This window comes from Anser anser (assembly GCF_964211835.1).
Source record: "Anser anser genome assembly, chromosome: 1".
Lineage (NCBI taxonomy): Eukaryota > Metazoa > Chordata > Aves > Anseriformes > Anatidae > Anser > Anser anser.
Genome location: NC_139720.1, coordinates 122,723,879 through 122,746,867, shown reverse-complemented (window position 1 = coordinate 122,746,867; position 22,989 = coordinate 122,723,879). Strand labels below are relative to the sequence as shown.

At 34.9% G+C, this 22,989-nt stretch overlaps 1 protein-coding gene across 24 annotated transcripts in view; it reads right to left on the bottom strand.

Moving 5' to 3' along the window:
• The window catches only part of DMD (dystrophin), a 1,241,706-nt gene that overhangs the window by 677,138 nt on the left and 541,579 nt on the right, over nt 1-22,989 (bottom strand). For all 24 annotated transcript variants that reach the window (XM_083850706.1, XM_083850697.1, XM_083850709.1 and 21 more), the window contains 5 exons: nt 22,237-22,386; nt 16,168-16,329; nt 9,738-9,848; nt 4,567-4,740; nt 379-534 (listed from right to left, as the gene is read on the bottom strand). In XM_083850706.1, coding sequence (XP_083706832.1) covers nt 379-534; nt 4,567-4,740; nt 9,738-9,848; nt 16,168-16,329; nt 22,237-22,386 — 753 coding nt within the window. The remainder of the gene's footprint in view (nt 1-378; nt 535-4,566; nt 4,741-9,737; nt 9,849-16,167; nt 16,330-22,236; nt 22,387-22,989) is intronic.

Sequence of the window (22,989 nt, the reverse complement as noted above, 5' to 3'; positions counted from 1 at the left end):
TTGGGAAAAAAAAAGAAAGAAAGAAAGAAAGAAAGAAAAAAGTTATCAATTCACAAAAAGTATTTTTCTGACCTGAAGTGTTTTGAAACTAGTGACTGTTTGAGGCATTAAAAGGAAACAACACCTACCTCTGCCCTCCTCCACCCAAACCAACAAACTACTAGAAGAAAAAAAAAAGTAAAAAGACTTAGGAAGTAGAATTTTAAACTTTAATAAAGCAATTTTGTATTTTTCTAGAAGTTTTTTTTTTTTCTCAGCACAACTGAATAGCCATTCTGATGACTGCCTTTGCCTCATTAACTTACCATACCAAGATTATTCTTCAGTTTGCCAGTTAAAAAGAGAGCGTAATTTTGTATTACCAAATACACAGCTTACCTTTGCACCCAATTCATTATATTGCAACTTCAAAGCTGTAAGCCTTTCATCCAGTTCTTTTGGGTTCTCTGTTTGCTGCTTTTGAACAATCTGCCTCCCAGTTTTTATCACTGTTTCCACTTCAGACTTCACCTCACTCAGGCTTTTATATAATTTCTATTCAAATAGAAATATGAAAGAGAAACACCCCCATTAAAAGAAGAAAGACAAAATGATCACAGAAAAGATAAAGCTATTAGAAAGATGCACTAGAATTCTCTGTATTGTTTGCTGCCTAAAAACACCATCATGCATGACTTTGAGCACCTTCCACTCCCCTTTGAAAACTGGGGAGTTGAGAGTGCTCATCAGATACCAGGCATGTGACGTAAAGGTAAAGAAAAACTCACCCTGAGTGTGTATGTAATTAAATAAATAAAAAAATAAAGTGTAATTAAAAGTTTGAGAAAAAAATATCACTTTTTCTAAATCAGAAATCAAATGAATAGATTCAGAACAGCCTATCATTACCATCATTTTCAGACATGTCAGCAAATGTAAGAGTAGAAATGTTATAGAAAATACATGCCATCAGTCATTGTTATATGACAAAGGTAATTTTCAAACTGATTTAGATAATGCAGTATTTAAAACAACAACAGACATTTTCTGTCAACTTGTACAGCTCGTTGAATGTATTTAAATTATATAAATAGCAAGTAAAGTCACTTAAAAATCTAACAGTTTTTTGTATTACTAAATCAAGAGACTGGTAGGGTAGAGGTTTTTCCCTACATTTATCAAGTGTAATTCTGTTAGCAAACTTAAATAATTAAAAAATCTACAGGAAGAAAGTATCATCAGCTAAACATGATTTGGTATCTCAAGCAATTTACCAGCCACATAAATGCCCAAATTAACATTCACGTAAATAGAACAGAAGTTGAATTTATTATTCTATTTAATCTAAGATTAAATTTTGGTCTAAAAAGGAAATTCCACTCAACTTAGCAGTGGGAAGAGACTCCACAGAAATGCAGAATATATATTATCACAGAGGTATATAAAGAACGGAAAACATAAACCTTCTAGGAAACTATTTTTGAGATGTTCCATTTACATGGCAAAGCCTAGGTAGCAGGGGGGCTTCAAGGGTGACTTCTGTGAGCAGGACCCAAAAGCTGTCCCCTGTTAGACAAGAGACAGCTCCAGTTAGCTCTAAAAGCAACCCGCTGGTGGCCAGAGCTGAGTGAGAAGCAGCCCTGCAGCCCCCCAGGTGAGTGCAGCAGGAGGGCAGGAGGTGCTCCAGGCAGGCAGCAGCAGTTCCCCTGCGGCCTGTGCAGGGAGAGGCCCCCGGTGGAGCAGGCTGTCCCCCTGCAGCCCATGGGTCCCACACGGAGCAGATCTCCACGCTGCAGCCCGTGGAGGAGCCCACGTGGAGCAGGTGGATGTGGCCTGGAGGAGGCTGCGGCCCATGGAGAGCCCCCGCAGGAGCAGGCCCCGGGCCGGAGCTGCAGCCCGTGGAGAGGAGCCCACGCAGGAGCAGGGGGTCTGGGGGGGGAGCTGCCGCCCGTGGGGGACCCGTGCTGGAGCAGTTTGCTCCTGGGGGATGGATGGACCCCATGGTATGGAGCCGTGTGGGAGCAGTTCTTAAAGAGCTGCTGCTTGTGGGCAGCCCCCGCAGGCTCAGTTCGGGCAGGACGGCATCCCGTGGGAGGGACCCCGCGTGGAGCAGGGGCGGAGAGTGGCCGTGAAGGAGCAGCCAAGACGAAGAGTCAGGGACTGACCCCAGCCACCATTCCCCGTTCCCCTGTGCTGCTCGAGGGGAGGAGGTGGATGGGGAGAAGGTGTTTTTGGTTTGCTTTTAGTTTCTCACTGCTCTACCTTGCTGGTAATAGGTAATAGATTTTATTAATCTCCCTATGCTGAGTCTGTTTTACCTGTAACAATAACTCTTGAGTGATCTCCCTGTCCTTATCTCAACCCTTGAGCCCTTTTTCATCATATTTTCTCACTCTCTTCCTTTGAGGAGGGAGAGTGAGAGAACGGTTGTGGTGGAGCTCGGCTGCCCATCCATGTGATACCACCACAGATGCCTAGCTTAATTCTGTGTTCTGGCATTTTGCTATCATGTGCTGCAAAATAAATACACTGTCCTGTACACTTTGACAGAACTGCAGAATAAATTACACTATGCTTTTTTTTTCAGATGTAATTTTTTGAGCTTCTCTTTTATCAGTGGTATCTCTCACAACGTAAAATCTGTGTCTAGTATACCTGGACAATAAAGACATTTTTTCCAAGCACATTTTCTCCATAATCTGAATTACCAAGATGACTCTCAACATGATTATTATTTCATTTACTTAAAGGCAGTATGTATATAGACCAACTACTCTCTAGGTACCCCATATAAAAGATACACTCTTCATCACTGAAAACATGCCAACAAATTAGGAAGCTGTTGTGTGATAGACACTGGTCACATCTGATCGGATAATATGAGTAGATTTTTAAAACAAATATCATGAGATTCCTTGTAGAGAATAATGATCTAAAAACATATTCCTACAACATGATAGCTATGGGGCTACAAAAGCTAGCTACTGAGTGAAACTAAGCACAGGGATTCTAATTACCACGTAATTCTGATAAAAATAGAATTTAAGGGTAACTACATTAAAAAAAAAAAGTAAAATAATAGAATCAACTTGTTCCACACTTATTTTTTAATTCTTACATTTAGGTCTGAAAGAAGTTAAGGGAAAAAAAACTGTCTTCAGGCATGCCAAAGTGCCAGAAAACAAACAAAACAAAAACTAAAACAAAAACAGCTGAAGACAAGCATCTGATTGCCCTGATATTTGCTGTTAAAATCTCCATTTTACTGTTATCAAAACTGTGTTCATCTTTATCTCTACTTCTTGTCAACAATAAGGGGGTACAGGATTACAAGGGTATTAAAGTGATGCATACAGATTTTTCCTCGTATTCTTTAGGACATATTCAGGTCTCTTTTGTACCATAAAAAAGTCACAGCATGACATCTCATGAAAGCTGCAATGGTTTTGCTTTATGTTTTGAGTTTCCTGGCTAGAAAACCAGGCATTGCATGCATCGCAACCCCATATATTACAGCGTTCCATGACGTTAGCACACAGTGGAAAATAGATCCCATCCATGAAAATAAACTCATATGCAAGATGGGAAGGGAGGATTAGAAAGAATTCCTGACTTATATTCTCATACAGTGGAAGTCACAGAATCACAGAATGTTAGGGATTGGAAGGGACCTTGAAAGATCATCTAGTCCAATCCTCCTCCTGGAGCAGGAACAAGATACTGCCATACCCTCTGCAAGGAGGAGGAGAGGCCCACAGCCCGCTCACTCCTACACTCCCTCTGGGTTGTTTGCATACAACCAGGCGTTCTTCCAGAATACCCTGCTATAATTTAACTATAAATGCACCCTGGAGTATATAGCCCTAAATTTCTTTGGTTGGGGCATATAATCAGGGCATAGCTGAGATTGGAACCTGTATACAGAGGTCACGTTTTTTCCTGAGGCAAGGTACTACTCATTCAGTCAGCTCGAAAATACCCCGTGACTGAATAAATTCTGAAAGTCCGTGCCCATCGTTTGAAAGTACACTGAAATTAGAGTATTTTATTTTTTTTAATTTTGTGATTAACTGATACTTTGTTTCTCATCCTGAATTCCAGATAACATTCTGTCATCTTTAGCTTTCTCCATATAGATTCATATTTTCAAGATTTTTCATTAAGTATCCTACGTTTCTTTGTCATGATGGAAGAAGACAACACCATATAAAAAGGAAAAGTAATTTACTTTAAGACTGCTAGAGAAATATCACCATGCTATTTTCGCTTGGCAAGCTCTGAAATCGAACAGTTTTAAACATATAAATGTTCTTCTAACCTCATTTACAAACAAGGGAAATTGGACAAGGAGGATAAATCCCTTCTCTCTGTCTTCTCTCTCTACCTCCTAACCATACCCCCCCCCCAATCAAGGGTTAACTAAAAAGGTTCCAAACACTTTCATCGCATAACTTTCCTCTTAAATCTTTCTCAGATTTTCTAATTCCTCTCACAGGCATATTAAAATCATAGCTGAAAATACTATACATTCTAAGGACTGAACAAACAGGAAAGAGAGTATTTTTATATGTATTTTTATATATTCACCATGCAATGATCCAACTGTGATTGTACTACTTCCTGCTCAACACTGTTCAACTCCAACTTCGGCACCTGCAGTTTCACTTCATCTAAAATTCTTTTACATTCTTGTAGACGTTGTTCAAAATTGGCTGGCTTTTGAAACAAGCGAAACTTCACAGAGACATCCTGCAGCTTTTTCTGAAAAGTAAACAGGGATGAATATTAAATGTCAAATGAAATCAACATTGAAGACAAGCCTTAGATCCATTTCAGCATGCTTAGAAAGCATTATCAATCAGCACAGTTCCTCATTTAAACATTTGAAATCTTTTTTTGGTAAAATACCAGCAGCAGAGAATCTTGGTCTGTATGGGAAGAAAAAGATCATCCAGGGCACTGGAAGCAGTAGAGACAGGGACAAAAGAGCCTGTGTAATGGACTGAAGAAAGGGAAAGTTTTCATATTATCCAGTATGCATAATGTTGGGGATGGGAAGAAAATGGAGGTTTAGAGGCTTGAACATACTACAAAGAGTTCTAGAGTGGATGGTCATCAGCTCTCTACCATGTTGCTGCTTCTTGGTATTAGGAGTGAATATTTTATTCCCTTAAACAAACTCAAATAAAATTGATGGGCTGTAAGTAGGTCTAACTCAAAAACTTAATCTATAAAATTGATTTATATTTCAATTAAAAAAAAAAGAAAAAAGAAAAAAGAACACCACCATAACCTAGAGGAAGAAGAAACTGATCTGAAGGCAAAAATCTAAGAAAAGCATGGCTCCTAATTTCACAATTTTCACAATTTGTTATCTTTGTCAATTAATTATATTGCTTATTCACATGATCCCTACCTTAGGGGGAGGGAAAGTAATTAGAAATAAAGCAAAGAAAGGGCATTTTAATTATCTACAGGAATAAGAACTCATTTCTCTTTAGAAGTATAGAGCAAACTACTAGTAGGGTAAGTTTTTCTACTGTTTGAAAAATAGAACATCACTAAGAAATGGATAACTAATTAAATAGGAACTCAGCATTTGCAAACACAGTTTTGATATTTTTTCTTCAAATCTTGGACACTTTATATCAATACACTGTTTTCTGTACTATACAAACTTCAGAAGAACTATAATAAGGAACAGAATTGGACTATACATAAAAACATATGGCATTATTTAATTTTTATTTTTTTATTTTTTTTGAAACAAGAAATCATGCTTACCATGTTTATTAGAATTCTATGAAAGAGCCAGGAATCATATTCTAATATGAGTAGAAAACAATGCTAGGTACCACAGAAACCTTAATCATAGAATCACAGAATGGTTTCAGTTGAAAGGGACCTTAAAGATCACCTGGTTCCAACCCCACTGTGATGGGCAGGGACACATTCCACCAAACCAGGTTGCCCAAAGCCCCATCCAACCCGGCCTTGAACACCTCCAGGGATGGGGCATCCATAACTTATCTGAGAAACCTGTTCCAGTGCCTCAGCACCCTCTGAGTAAATAATGTTTCCCAAATATCTAATCTAAACCTACACTCTTTTAGCTTAAAACTGTTACCCCTTGTCCTATCACTACACTCCCTGACAAGGAGTCCCTCTCCAGCTTTCTTATAGGCCCCCTTTTAGGTACTGGAAGGACTTAGATTTCTAACATTTCTTTCTGACAACATTCCTTGTTAAACTCTCTTAATGAAGTTGAGATCCAATGGGGTAAGGAAGGAAGTAGTTCCATGGATAAATAAGTAAACAAATGCATAGGAATAGGAAACATAATTGGAATAAATGATATTGCTTTTTTCTTCAGTGTGTTTGCCTACACTAAATTCATAATTAGTTTTTCTTCTTCTTGTGATACTTCAACTTGATGAAGATCAAGTCATGGGGGAAGCTTGCAATGGCCTATCATCTGTTACAATTTGTGTTGGTCAATACGTTAAAAATGACATAGAAAAGAGAGAGAATGGTGATACTAATGGTAGAGAAAATGAAAGTCATCTATGAGGAGTCACTGAAAGATTGCAGAGTACTGCAGATCTATAGGAGAAAAACAGAGAAATAGTGTTTAATCCTACCAAAATTAAGTAATGAACATCATAAAAACAAACTAAAAAAAAAAACAAAAACCAAAAACAAAAAACCAAACAACAACAACAACAAAAAACACTAACAAACTAAGCTTTATATACAAGTGGGATTTAAATTATCTAACAGAACTCTCACTGGAGTTATAAGAGATACATATAATAGTTACATCATATACTTACATATCTCTCACAGTTAAGAAAATATCAGGCCAACACTTAAAAGCAGCCAAATAAACAAATTGGTTATTTGGAACATAAGGAACAAAAGAGAAAATACACGTCACTGTATAAAAGTCACTGTATAAAGCTACATTAGTGCTCAAACACTGTGCAGTTTTGATCCCCTCATCTTAAAAACAAACTGTAAAAATAGAAAATGTGTAAAGAAGAATGACGGGGCAATCAAAGCTATATATCTCAAGGTCTGAGTATTATCTAAACATACTAGTCAGTCTGGAAAAGAGACAACTAAGGGTGAGTAAAATTAGCAGCATGCAAAAAGTTGAATAGCAAATGACATCTGTTTCTCAAAATCCATGAAGAAGGTGACACCAAATTAAATTTCTTACAGGAAATACAAGATGAACAAAAGGAAGACTTCAATGTGTAGCATTCAGTTAAATTGTGTTCAATGAACTTGTGGATTCTAGCAGTTTACAAAAATTCATAAAGCCATTAGATATGTGTTTTTAAATACCTCTGACCCAGAAGACTGTCAGCTGAAAATCAGTGAGGAAGTATCACTAAATGTTCATGTTACTTATCACTGACTTCTGGCTACTGCTGATGACATGGTATTGTACTAAACAGGTCTTTGGTCAGAAGTAACATGAGAATTCTTTAAATGCGTATAAAATGTAGTTAGCCAAGTTTATTTCATACCAACAGCTGAACTGGTGGCAGTGCTCAAGCTTTATAGTCAGGTAAACTTGGCTGGCCTGTATAAAGGAAGAGCACAGAAACAACTGAGGGGAGAAAAGGAAAGACCACAACTAACTCAGTATCATTCATTGCTTCTTTTGAGAAAAATAACTTAGCTAGAAGCACAAGATTTGTATTTTATTCAAAACTGAAACTACATGTAATTAAATATTTTTGGAGATTTTCCATTCGTTTATATTTTACTATCTTCAATAATGTTAAAATATCACTTCTGATATAGTGGTTTTTTGTTTGTTTTTACTATGACACACCATGCTTACCTTAAAAGACAGATGAAAGTCATAAAGAAACAAGAATGTCATTTGTCTGCTGTGTGATTTTTTTCCACAAAGGTATTGGTATCAAATTTTCAAAAATAGCACATCCTCAGACAAGATTCCACTTCTGCGTAACAATTCTAGCCTGGTAGGACTAACTAGATATTAAATCACCATGGCAGAAATAAATTATTATTTTGCTAATTCTACCTTTTCCACTTAACCTCGAAAATAAGAATTCTCAACCTACGATACTCCAAAAGTCCGAATGAATTTGGTCACTGAACAGCTGTTTCAGAGTTTGACTGCAGTTTCAGAATTTCACTGCAGCTACTTCTTTTCATAATTGTTTATTTTCTGCCTAGACAGTTGAACTAATATTATAATGAATATTTAAGACAAATAAGCATTGCTTAACGAAAAAGAAAAATGCTTTTGTTATTTATTTAAAAGTGAGTATGCTCTTCAGGAAAAAAATAAGTAAAGATAGATATTATGAAATCTGGGAAAGAATTCAAGGGAGCTCACTGGCCTAAAATCAAATATAAGTGTTTGGATCTGAGGTTCTAGCTTTCAGCCTCTTGGGGCATACTTCCATTATGCATGCACCAAGTGTGATCAACATCCATGTAAATTTGCTAGTGTTTGTTCATATGTTAGCTAGTGTAAGTGAAACAGTTTTCAAAATGATCCCACCAATTTGTCAAAACTCAAACTGATGTATCTGGTCATCTAGAGAAGCCTTTAGAAGGAAAAAAAAATAAAAATATATATCTGCACAAAGACAGATTAAGAAAAACAAAATACATGCAAAAAGGGTAGTGCTCCTTTGCATGCTGTTGAATTTACAAACATTTAGATACAAAGTCATCTGATGCCTACACTTCACTTTTGAAATACTGGCAACATGGTAGCTGCCATGGAGACCATCAGGAGGTGAGTTGGTGTGAAGGAAGACAGGAACATAAGGAAACACAAGTATTCTCAAAAAAGGAAAGCTAGTCCTGTAGATGAAACATTGAAAGTAACTTTTTCATTTTGAATTAAATAACTTTTAAAAGGGCATTCATTTTATTCATAATAAAAAATAAAACTGAAGCTAAGATACCTAGAAACATTTGACAGAGATGAAGAAAAATATGGTCTTGTTTACTGTGAATATAATAACCAAACTCTTCATCTTTCCCCATGAACCATGGCATTACTAATAATAATGGTAACAACAGTTTGTTTTGCAGTCTGGAGAACTTTGGCCAGAAATGAAAGAAACAAAACAGTTAAGAACCCATCACGGATTAATCAGTAAAAATGTGTATTTTTCTTAAATGTTAATTAAATCTCCTTCAGACAGAGCTCTCTACATCTATTAAGCTAGGTGAAATACTGCATTAGTTAACACTTTAAATCTGTGACTGCAATGCACTGCTCAGCTTAGACTTTGTTATTCTTCTTCCACCACTCCCACTTACACTGTGAACTGTAAATGAAGATATATGAAATATAGGACAAAGACATATTTAAAATCTGGTTCATCACAATTTAAATGCAGTTCTGCCAATCTTTCAAAAACAGTATCTTTAACTCTAAATGTTTTCATTTACCTCAAAGGGTATATCAAAAAGCCCCTGCAGCAACTGCAGGACGTTCAAAACAACCTTTAATCAGCATCTGTACAAGTTGGTTATGCCAGCTATGTCTATTCTAAAACCGTTGCCAACTAGTTATTCAGGTTGTAATAGAAAAATGGGCAGAATTGTATACTTTATTCTTTCTAATTTCCTTATTAGAAAGCAACAGCTAAAACATAAGATATAGCTTAAGAATATTTCACACTATAGTAACAGTATTACTAAGGCTGTTTGTTTGCATGACTGAAGAAAAAATGGAGGAAATAAAATTTGCATACCTGCGCCACATCGATTTGAGATAAAACTCTTTTGGCAGCATCTTTGCCCTGGTTTCGTTTCTTCATTTCTTCCAAACTAATCTCATGGCTTGTTAATTCAGATTGTATTTTCTATTGAAGAACAAAGACTATAATCAGAAGTGTTTCAAGAAAATGTTAATCTTGTTAATATTATTTGGAATAGTTGACTTTGAAGTTTATTAAAAGTAGTATGATGCATACTGGATCACTAGAGGAAATTATTCGAAGAATTACTTGTTCACTGTCCCGTAAATTATTCAGTCTAGTTTCTTCTGATCATAATGAAACCTTCTTCTCCTTCCCAAGCATATAGCTCTCTGACATGACAATAATTATATAATATTGCTAAGAGAATTGTGATTAAACTGCATGCAAAAAATAAATATTTCTTTCTTCTGAAGGAAAGCAACTATTTTCATTGGGAAGAAAAGCAAGAATTAATCATAGAAAAGAAAAACACAAATAGAAAAGTGATTTGCTTCACTATTTTTGTATTTTGTTTATCATTTTCACAACATCAGCAGGTGAGTTGAGCGAAGTCTGACCAAAGTATCCTGTATGTACATAGCAAGTATTTTAATTTCTACTTGTCATGGTGATTCACTGAATGAACAGTAATATTTAGAGCAAACTACAGAATTAAAAAAAAATATGATATTTGATTTGAGAAAGCATGGAAGGTCAATTGAAAGGACAATGCAATACATGGCAAAAAGGTTTATTTAATAGTTTATTTTGTAATATTTATTTTCTCCTTGTCTAAGTTTAAAATATTGCCCTTGAGGTATATTAGAATTGTAACAGGATTCTCGGATGTGTTTGAGTAGCAAATGGGCCAAATTTTTGGTGGTGCTTGCTCTTGGTGGACTTGCTCTTGGTGACGCTCTTGAAGCCAAATCATTTCTTGATGTCTTGGAAGTCAGAACTATATATACAAGGAAGAAGTCTAAACGCTACTAAAATACACTACATCACATCCAATATTTCATATGTTTTTCTTCTGCACCTCATCAATTAACTTTGGTGTATTTTCCAGTTTACCTTATTCAACCTCACAGTGACTCCGGAAAAGCATATAATTGAATGATTCTTATCTGAATAGGTCAGAACAGCACAGTACAGGTAAGTAGTAGTGTTTATGAAACTAGGTATTATGGGACACTGCATGAAAATTGATCTTTTTTTTTTTTTTTTTAATTGCTCTGCAGGTGAGAGATGAAGCATAACCTACTCTGACACCAAAATATGAAATTAGGGAGGAAAAAGACATTACAGGAAAGCTTGAAAGAAAATGAGTAAGGGTTATAGCATGTAAAGATTTTCTGTATTCGCCACTGCTATTTGCAGTCTCAGCAGAAAGATTAAATCAGTCCTGACTACAAGACAATTCATAACACCTGCCTATGATGCCCCTGTTCATCCAATTCTAACATGATTGTTTTGACTTTTTTTCACTCGCTTTGACTCGTGAATTTATTACATGTATTTATTCCAAATGTCCACATGAAAACATTTATTTTCATTTCTATTATTCCCACCTCTGTTTTCCTCAGTGGTTCCTGTCTGTTTTGTCTTTTAGTAAAGACTAAAATCTTTGCAGCGTGAACTGCCTTCATTTCTAGAACATCACAACACAATGTAGTATATGTATATATAAATAACACTGTAATTAAATTATCATGTCCTACAGGTTAAGGATGCTCATTTTCTATCTTTGACTGGCATTTTTTTTCAGACAGTTTATGATTTCACAAAACATACATATGTATGTGTGTGTGTATATATATGTAAATATAATTAGTTTTACATATATATATATATATATATATATGACCAAATGAACAGATTGTGCCTATTGCCATAAAGACCGCTTTTAGAACAAAAAGATTTCAGTCTCCAGGGCATGGAATACTTTTTTTCCTTGCATTACTAGTCTTAATTTTAGAAAGATGAACAGTGAAATGCAGAGTATTGATATATTGACAAAAAAAGAAAGCAGAAATTGGCACTATAGCTAGTTGAAAACCCTTCCTATCTTCAATCAGAAAAAGGAAAGACAGAAGAACCAACATAATTGTTTGTCTCATTTTAAAACTGAGAGAATGTGGTACAAATCTAAGTGCAATCTTATGCATCTAGAACAGCATTTGGAAAAAAGCTAGTAGGGCATAAAAGCAAACTCTGTAATAACACTTGCAATAGAAAGCTTGATTATATATCATTTCCTGCTACCTGCTACCATAATTAGAAAATCAGTCATGATATATACAAAAACAAAGAAATGTCAGTCAGGAATAATCAGCAAAATTATAACAATGGAAAGTAATCTGGAAAAAAAACAAAAAAACAAAAAACAAAAACAAAAGCAACAACAAAGACATAAACCACAAAATACACACATCTCTGGTATTTAGTTAAAAAGCAAGCAATTTATTTATAATCAAAGGATAAAAATACAAAAATGTAAGAGTATATCTTGAATCAATATTGTAGAACAATGGCTGCAAAGATTAGGTGGGGTCTAATATGCAAACAGATTTTCGTATGAGTAGTGTTGAAAAGACTACACTATGAAAACAGCTTAAAGTTCAGTTGATCTAGTATCAGCAAGTTGCAAAAAAGTTTGAAAGACATTCAGTAAAATATTAAAACACTGGGGAAACTGCTTTCTCATGGCACAGATATTACCTTCTACCCCAGAACTGCAGGAAACCTCTTGTCTGTTTTGTCTGCTCCTTACAAAAGAAGGAAACTCTGTTGGCTCCGTTATTTCGGGAATGGATTAAGGATCAAGTATTATACTGCATGCTATCCTCCAAAATGTCTTTATTTTACGTTGCCTGACCTCATTGTTAGATATTTCATACTAGTTGCCAGAAATTCATAATGCAGGGAGGACTTGCAAGTCAATATTGACTATGCTGGCAAGATCAGCAAATTAGTAAGTTCTCAAAAGAACTTACTAAAAAACGCATATTAACTAGCTCCTTTTTGACCTCATCTTCTACGTACAGCTGAAAAAAATAATTCTCAAAATTTCCAGCACAGGAAAAGTAGATACAAATACCTTCTACATTAGACATTTTATGAGGTAGATAACCATGTAGTCTTTGTCTCAAAATGTTAGTCTGAAGACAATGATGCATGGCATTATTCTTGTCAAGTAATACACCACATAACTGAGCAACTCTGCCATTATAGTATCATATTAACTTTCGTTTGAACATACCACAATGATATTTTAATAATGGATTAGTAACTATCATTACTTAGAAAATAGTAAGGCGTGTAGTGCTTATCACTATTGAACTGGATTCAAGGAGCTTGTTGAAAAGACAAAGTATGGTACTTTTTCTTTTACTCTCCAGAATGAATTTTAGGTATGTCTGCAGGGAGAACAACAGACAAGTTATTCATTCAGGTGAGAAGTGAAAGAAGTGTATTTTCTATCCCATAATATAAAAAAAGAATATCTTCCAGACTAAACAGCGGTACAAACTGGGGATTCTCTCTCTGCACCAGGAGTTATTTAATAATAACAAAGCTACAAATAATTATCTTGAAAATACTTTGTCACATAAATTTAATATTTTCAGTACAGATCTATCTATTTTTTTTCCTGTCAGTTACTGAATACTTGAAAAGAAGTCAGGAAATGGAACATTCCTGTGACGATGACTTCATTCCTTGTATTTTCTTAGCATTTTAAAGGAGTTAAAAAGACCTCAGTTGGGATAATGAGATCAACCATACAAACAAATCTGAAATATTGTTTTAGGCTTAACCTTACTCTAGCTTTTATTATTATTATTAATTAAACCTTGAGGAATCTGAAATGATTTATCTACATGTTTTTTTGTAAATTGTTTTGTGTGAATCTTTACTTGTTCTTAGAGTTAACCAGTAAGTAGAAACTGTTGGGTAGCAGTGCCTGTATAGCATTAAATTCTCAGAGCCACATGGTGGAGTAAGAAGCACATGGAATTTACATTCTGAAAATGATAGAAAGAAGCTGAATATTACATACTTAACTTTGAGGACTCCTTTTTCTTTATGTCAACTTTCTGAATAAACTAAACTGATCATTTCAATTAAAAAGAGCTAAATATAATTTCATTTTCTCAGATTTGTTTCTGATTAGCTGAACCAAAGATTATTCCTCCTATCTAAGCTCTAAACTGTTTTGAATTTTTGAAGCAAACATGGAGACACACAAAGCTCCCTAGCCCTCAACAGTTTTCTGATCATCAGTTCTTCCAGATTTATTTATTTATGTTTGAAGAAATGCAACACATATTGCTGAGCAGTCTGTTAAATCTCTCAGCACGGATAAACTGACCTCTGCCCAGAAACCATCATCACTGACTCAAAGATTCCCTGTCCAGCTGTGCAGACAGTACTGCAGGATGCCCTATATGAATGTGCTGTTTTCAATTCCACAACAGAGCTGTGCCAGCAGAGACTTAGGAAATTAGGAAATCTGCCTACTCTGCCACTGCTTAGGACAGCCATTCATTTATGGAATGTTTCAGTATATTTACCTGCGTAAACTTGATTGTATATTCCCTTTTCCCCTAAGGATTTTAAAGAACTTCACAACTGAACTTCAAAGATCTTGATTATTTGCGCTGAATTTGTTCACTTGTTAATTACGTTTTTTCCATTAGGTTCCACTTGTAACTTAAAATAAAAACATGAAAGGGAAAAAAACAGCAGCCTCTATGCTTTTTTTTTCCCCAACGTGGATATAATATAATCCTGTGAATTCAACATCAGACAACAAAATCTCAAGAATAAAAACAAGTTCTGCAAAAGCAATGAACTGAAATTCTCCCATGAAGAAGTGTGCTAATTAAGGTTGGTTGAGTTTTATGCTGCTTCAGTTGTTGAAGTTCGGAATTAATTCCTTTGGCACAGTCTGTGATCATTGCCAGACTTGCATTTGAGGATGCACATGAACCAGATGCATCCATGGGATATTTGGAACACTGAAAAATGTTAAAATTTATAGGGTCCAAATACACCAAAAAGAAAAGCATATTTTCATATCAAATTTATCTTATGTAGCAGAGTTATGTAATTACAAGATGAGAAATTAAATGAATACATCTTTAACAAATGCTGATTTGTATCCTGTTTCGTGTAAAAAACATTTACATTATTTACATTTAAAGGAAAGAATAAAATAATTTCAGAAGCTCAATTGTTAACTAACAACTTAGGATTCAAACTGAGAAAGTTGTCTAATCCCATTTTTAAATTTATGTAAGTTAGGAGCAAGTAAATCAGAATCATTTTCAAATAAAACTGAGTGCAAATACAATCCTGTTTTCTAAATGCCACTTCTTTACATACACAAAAATACCCGTATGTGCTTACAAACATACATACACAAGAAAAGCATTTGCAAGGTAAGTCTATCTACCTTTTAATTCAAAAGACATGGAAACTTTTATATATTTAAGAGAGATAAAAGATGATTTTCAGGGCTACATATGTTCAGCTCAGAATGTAATTAAGATTGTCTAAGCTACTCCTTACAAGACACCCATATTTGAAAATGATTTTAAGCTCTACAGGCATGCTAGAAAGAATGTCTCATCTGAAAATCATTATGAAGCACCTGTTTTCAATTTTCCTGTAGTTGTTTTTTTTTTTTTGTAACCTGTCTTCCTAAATTTAAGTGAAAAGTACAGAAAAGTTGCTGTATATAATGTTGTACTCTGATAGTTTTTTGTTTGTTTGTTTGTTTTTATACCGGAGATACTTGATTTTATTTAAACTTGTATTCTTACCATTTTAATGCTGCTGTAAAGCAGATGTGTTAGAGCAAACAAAGAAAAAGTAAAAATGAGAATTCGATGTACAACTTTATTTCAAAGGTTCAATAAACCATTTCTAGGGAATAAGAAAAGCTGATTCTGATCAGCTTACATGTGCTGTAAAAATTGAAATATATGCACATTTATGCGCACATTATGAAATAATTATCAATGTTGTCCATGCTTCAGTAATTTATTGAGAATCTCAAGGCCATGCAATCAACTTTGTAAAAGAGCCATCTAAGAGTATTGAAGAGGATGAGCTCCTTCATTCTGGGATGGGAACTGGATTTTAGAGTCACATTATTTATCTTTGTCATTTTGAAGTTACTGCATAGTCTTCTACAACATTTATAGTTCTTTACATCTTCTGGACAGGAATACAAGAAAAAGCAGAAGGAAAATATGAATTTACTAGAGAATTAGGTTGACCTTCTCAAAGTAATCCAACCTAAAATTTACTTGCACTTTCAAACTGATCGTCTTGCAAATCCCCCTTAGTAGCATGAGGCTGAGGGACAACCAAATACTCTGTGGCTGACTGAGAAAACTGGTAAGCACATCATTTCAACCTGTATATAACTTACCTGTGCTTCCTGAGGCACTTGTGCTGCATCAACTCTGTCTGCAATGTAGGCTGTTAGCTGTTTGTCTATAACAGCAAGAGACTCTTGGATTAAGCGGAGGGTTTTGTCAGTCTCCTGAGCAGATTGAATACTCTGTTCAAGACTCTTTTGTCTTCTTACAGCCTAAAAACAATGACAACATTATCAGTACGATATTATCAGTAACAATAATGATGTGCATAATGCATTTTTTCCACTTTTTTTCCTGCCAAAATGCAGGCTAAAAATAAAAAATAGTACTCATCACTTGTGCTCGTCCACCTTTTTATATGATAAATTGCGCATCTTTTTGCCACTCATTCAGTTCTTTTTACTAAGAAGCAAACAACAACCAAAAAAACATTCTAGACTGCATAGGCAAGCTATAAAAAATGCAAGACCCTGCACTGAGGATTTCTATAGCGAATGGAAGTAGGCAAAGCTGTATAATAAAACCATCCTGATAGTTCAGTCTTTCATTCTGAGGTGTAGCAGTCCTCCTGATCTTATTATACAGTTCAAGAGATTTTGTTTACTGAGAATAGGGTACAATCCTATCTGAGACAATCCACTTCAGTGAGAGAGAGATAAAAGCTCTCTTGAGAAGGAGCTCTCATACATGAAGCATAAATAGTTTTCTGGAACACAGGCAATTCCTATTCTGAAAATAGAGATGGATCCTTGTCTTGACTGAGAGCTTTCCCAATCTATTATCATTCTAACCAGCCTTTTTCGGTCTAGGAAGTTGACTCTTCTATGCCACCATCAGTACCCCAGTGAATTACCTATCATCACCATTTATATATATATACTTTTTTTTTTTTTAAGGGTCCTTTCCTTTCATAGAAGTTGCCTTTGTGGTTTACCAAGTCAGAACAATAAATTATTCTTCCAATCTGTCCTTAAAAAACATCTGTATTAAGCTCTTGACATAAATTGGTTAGCTTTAATTATTATTTGTAACAGTTTAATGTGGTAATTAATACATAATAAACAACCTGGTACTTTTTCCATCATTTCATTCACCTGCTCTCTCATCTTTTACCTTAAACCTAGCAGAATTTCTGCTTTATGCAAAGCACATAACAACTATCAGCAATCTCAAATCTAACACAGTTTTTCTCTGTACAGTCATATTGCTGACCATGGAATAAAATGACTAACTCTCTTTGACATGAATGAAAAGAGGAGAGAGGAAGAAAGTACTCATATAACTTGCTACGTGTCCGGCCATTTTTCAAGTCAAATCACACTTCTCCTCATTGGTGAGACAGCTATTCTTCAATCTGATTTCATAGGTATTACAGAACTCTTGCTTTGAACAAAAATATCTCTCAGCAGTTCAGTGAGAATTCTTGATATATCTGTACCTTCTTCATGGAGCCTCAATTCTTATAGAGCTTCATATTTAACAAATGAAGAATACTTCTTGTGAGCATTCGTGCTAGCTGTTGGCATTAGTTAAAGAATAGGGATCCAACCAGTATTTACTATATTTGTGTTTGTAAGCTGCTTCATGCTATTTTAAAACATCTGATCAGATAATCTTGTATCACTGCCAGATCCAGGAGCCTTCTGTGGAACTGAGCAGCTTTACGTGTTGGACACATGCTGTCAGTGTTAATGGAAGCACCTGAGCCACTAAGGTTTTACTACCCCACCAAATAAACCAGTGAAACAGAGTTACTCCCCAGTACAGTATTAAGGTTTGCTACTTGAGAGTGGTTGGGCACTGGAACAGACTCCCCAGGGCAGTGGTCACAGAACTGAGCCTGTCAGACTTCAAGAAGCATTTGGACAACACTCTCAGACACACAGTCTGATATATATATATATATATATATATATATATATGGGGTGGTCCTTTGGGGACCCAGGAGTTGGACTCAATGATCCTTATGGGTCCTTTCCAACTCAGATATTCTGTTATTCTATGATTTGCTATTCTATGATTCTATGATTTATGTTATGATTATTCTATGATTTATGTTATTCTATGATTTTATATGATTTTTTTCATATTCTATGATTCCATATTCAAAATATTGATAAGCAGCCTGACACGGAGGCTAAAATAGTTGAGGGCCTGTCCTTCAGCTTTGCAGGCAATTAACATGACTACTACACTGGCTAAATGTCCTCACTCAATACATTTGCTGTATTGACTAGAGCTGTTCTGCACCCTCACCTAAACTGTGCTCACTCACCATCTCAGAGAGCCATGTGACACTCACACAGAATGAACCAATGCTTACATTGTATGGAGAAACAAGCCTGGGCCGTGACCCTGATTAATTTACACTGTAAATGAAACCAAGGAGTCTTCACAATAATCTTATAAAAAGTACAATACAGTCAAAGAGGTGTTACACAATGTAAGATATTTCTCCAGTGTGTATCAAGTGACTCAAAAACTCAATTCTGTTCACTGAGTAGGTCCCTGGCATTGTCACTGGCATTGCAGAATACTTATCAATTCAATCAAGAAGGATGCAACATTATGGAGGAGTTTTATTCTTTTTCTGTCAGTAGAAAAGGTACTGATGGAGGAAAGTATCACAGGGCTTTTCTAAAAGGGGCATACATACTACACACCTGTGAACCTGAGTTTCATATTTGTCCTTAAAACTTTAAGTGTTTGCACATGCATATCTATATACGCATATTTTTAAAAAGCTATATAAAAGTTTAAACTATTTACATATATACATGTATATGCAAAATTTAAATTTATTATGTTGAGCTATTATTTTTTTGTTTCAGTGAAAGAACATTGGCTTTCTTTTAGTCTGAAGAGGAAATAAGACAGTTTAACACCACACTTTATAAATGGGTCTGAAGACATAACAGGAAGCTCTAGTTCTGCTATTAGATCATAGTCAATAAAGCTGGAGACTTAGTCTCCAAGGGGAAGTGTGTGACAGTTAATTGCTAAATGGGAAATCTCAGGAAAATAACCAACTGTTTACTTATTTCTGAGCCAGTGAAATGTTGACAGCTGTCACGGAAAATACAAACAAATGAAAAAAAAAACCTTCTGTTAGGAAGGAAAAGAGAAAAAGTATTCATGGAGTTTTTTTTTTTTTAAACCAAAGGCTCTACAGTTTCTTATGGATTTTTTTGTGATTGAGATACATTACAACATCTCTGTACTTTTTTCATGAAATTGTTAATACATTAATCTCCACTTTTAGTTTAGAATCAGAGTGGATTAGTGGCTAAACATATTAGAACACAAAAAAACATATTAGAACATAAAAAATCTAGCTATTCATTTTGGGCACAGGAAAATTTTTTTTTTTATACCATTCAAGCTAGAAAAAACTCCCTGCAAACTCTAGCAATATTTCACAGTGTGTTTTTAAAATATCTCACTACAAATATTTGACCCTTCAACCCCAAAGTGATATTCATCTTTGATTAGATGTAGTCCAAAAGTGCAAATTATACTGATGAGGATTTCTTTCTCTCTTTAGATTACCACCAAGTGCTCTCTGCGCCTTGTAGAAGAAGCCATCTTCATAATAATCATATGGATATGGGTCATGAAGATTTTTTTCTCCTCTTAAGAGGAGAAGAAAATAAGAAAATTGCAACAAATCATGAATGTGTGATATTTGATATAAGTGTAATCTTGGAAGGAGTCCTAAAAGAATTTAAGAAACAATCCCCAAGAATAAAAAATGAATACAGTGTAAACCCCATACAGGAAACATTTTATACAGGTTTTTGCAAGCATAGTCTCAAGAATACCTATCTGATATTTCTGGAGTTTGTTGGGCAGGATCTAAATTGTTTTTAACGTTACAGCCACTTGCAATATTAGTTTGAATTTCTTCAGGCAATAGTGTTTCGTAGATCCAATATATATATATTTGTAAGTGAATCAGTCCTTGAAAAGTAGATAGGGTGTATGTTGCTTATCGACCAGTCCCAGGTGTTCAAGAGTAAACTAAACATACTCTCTTTGTTAACTAAAGAAGAAGATAAGGCATACAAACATAACACCTTGATCTGCCTTTAAAAAGGAGTATCTCAGTAGTGATGCAGCACAATTCACTGCCAAAGGTTTGGTTTGGTTGCTCTATTAATAGTGAATAAAAATTTCACCTACCAGCTTCTGTGCAAATGAGCTTATTGTCTTCGTAATTATATGTGTAATTCTTTAAATAAAATAAATAACCTAGGATATTTAACATTAGAATAGCTTACTAGCTGGTCTGAACTAGAAGCGACCTTGAACACAAGCTGCATAGTGTTGTTATATTCCCGCAATGTATTCTTATGCAAGGAGAGTGTATTTCAACAGGGCTACACAAATGGCACAGAAAATTCAGTGTCAGAAATGTATGAAACAAAGCATGCAAGACTTCACTGCAAAAATTAATAAAACATTTTGTTGCAGAAAAGAGGTATTCATATGGTAAAGAAGCAGTGTGATTGAGTCACTTGTGACTGAAATAGTTTCTTTACTCTCTGATATACATATACAGATCTCACCATTAGTATTTGACAGCTGAACATCAGATTAGCTTTCCAAGAAGGAGGAGGCTTTCTCCCCCTCCCACTTTTCTGTCCTTATTTAAACTGGAAAGCAGTGAATACATTTCTAATATATTTTTCCTATATACTCATCAAAATTGTCTCCAGAAGACTGGTCAGTACATATTCACAATACATACTGTACTTTTCAAATTTAACCCCTACAGCTAACACGATTTTTTTTTTTTTAAATTTAATGCTTATTATTGTGAAGACTGGATACTATTCATCCATCACTCAGCAAGACTATGTGAAAGTCCTGTTTCCACACACCAGAAGTCCTCTGTATATTCCCAGTTTTCTCCTCCAAGTCAGGAAAAAAAAACAGACACTAAGAAGCAGAATTCGAAGGAAAGTATCAGCCCATGGCAGATACTTAGATGATCTTCTTCAAGGTCCCTTCCAACTCAATGATTCTATGATTCTATGATTTAAACAGAAGTTTGGTATCAAAAAAAAAGAGGAAGTATACAGAAAGTTATTTTTTTTTCTTAGGATACTGTCCAGAAAAATATGGAACAACATGAAAGCCTGCAGTTAGTAGTAGTAAAGGGAACTAAACTCTTTACCTCCCTGTCCTTCAAGTTTAAGCTCAGAACAGCTGAGGCCCCTTCCTTGATACATACTGCTGTGTTATTAATGTCATTGTTCTCAACAAGTACATTTCATGCATCATGAAAGAAGAAAAAAAAAAAAAGTTATCCTTGTTGTAGGAATAATTATCGTTTGCTCCTTTCCAAAATTTTTCCATGTACATCACTTATGCCATTGAACCTAAGTTACTTTTGGTTGCCTTTGTAGCTCATCTTTGAATGTGTTCTGGTTCCAGTTATAATGAGGGTCTCTGATTTCTTTCCTAGTTCCTTTCTCATTTTTACCATGTACTGAGATGACTTCTTCCTGACATTTATTTTCATAACCACAAAATATTCCTTCTGAGCAATAACAATTAACTCATAAGTTGTAATTTCATATATGAAGTCAGGACTCATTGTCCTCCATTAATATCACTTTTCATGTATATCTGGTGAACACTTCTTGCAATTTAACTGCCTAGGTACTCCATCCTGTAAGGTTGTTCTGCATTTATTTAGAGTTTATCATCATTTTTGCCACTTTACTCCTTTGTAAACTGGCCTGAATTGACCAAAGAGGTATTCCATACCGTATAGTGTCATTGGTCAGCAATAGAACTGGGGGAATTTTTTCCCAAACTACTGTTCATCACTTGTTTTTCTTCTTCCTTTTTTTTTTTTTTTTTCATTACTTACTAAATTGCCTTTATTTTAACCCACAAGTTTCCCTTGCCTTTTCTGGTTGTCTCCTCCACAGCACCAGAGGAGTGAGCAAACAGCCATGTAGTGCTTTGGAATTAACCCACCACACTTATACAATTGGTCCGCTTCTAAAATAAGTCAGTATTTTTGCATTGCTTAGGAACTACACTGACTTTTTTTTTTAATAGCGCTAGACTTTTTAATGAGAGAGAAAGTCAATTATTAAATATACTTCCTGCTGCAGTTCTTCCCATCGAGTATTGAACTTCTCAAGTTTTTCATTGATCAGTTCATCCAAGATTCCACCATCAGTTAAAGTCTGAGCCAACTCCCGAATCTGATTGCGATTATCTTCTGGATGTCTCATTAAACGTTCCAAAGACTGAAACAAAGTCAAAAATTAGATTGATATCCTTTCTGATAATAAAACTCTACAGAACAATCATAATTCCACTTAAAAATGTAAGTAAGGAACTTCACTTTTCATGCGCAATTAAAGTAGATAGAAAGGACAAAAATGTCAATATCCTCTGTGTTGAAAAAAAATATCCTGTATTACCTATTACTATAATCAGAAAACATAGTAATAATAAATTGAGTGCTTCATTTTAAGCATGTGGAATATTTCCAATGAGTTCAGTGGCAGTTTTTGTGTACTTAAGCATAAAAAATTTGCTTGAGTACCATGATGGATGAAGTTCTACAGCAGAAAGAAAACACAAATGTAATATTTTGTATTTTGATTCACTTAGAATATTAACCGAATTTCTAAAAATTTGAAAGGTTCCACAGGAAAAAAAAAAAAGTAATAATACACAGAACTGCAGCTCTAGGATGAAAGTTTGCTCTCCCTAGCCTTTGATATTTTAAACTGACTTAAGAGAGGCTGTTTTTTAAAACATAGATATTATTATCACCAAAAATTGTGTATGACAGGTGTAACATGTTCAATTACTTCATTTCACTTGGGTGGATCTAAATTCAA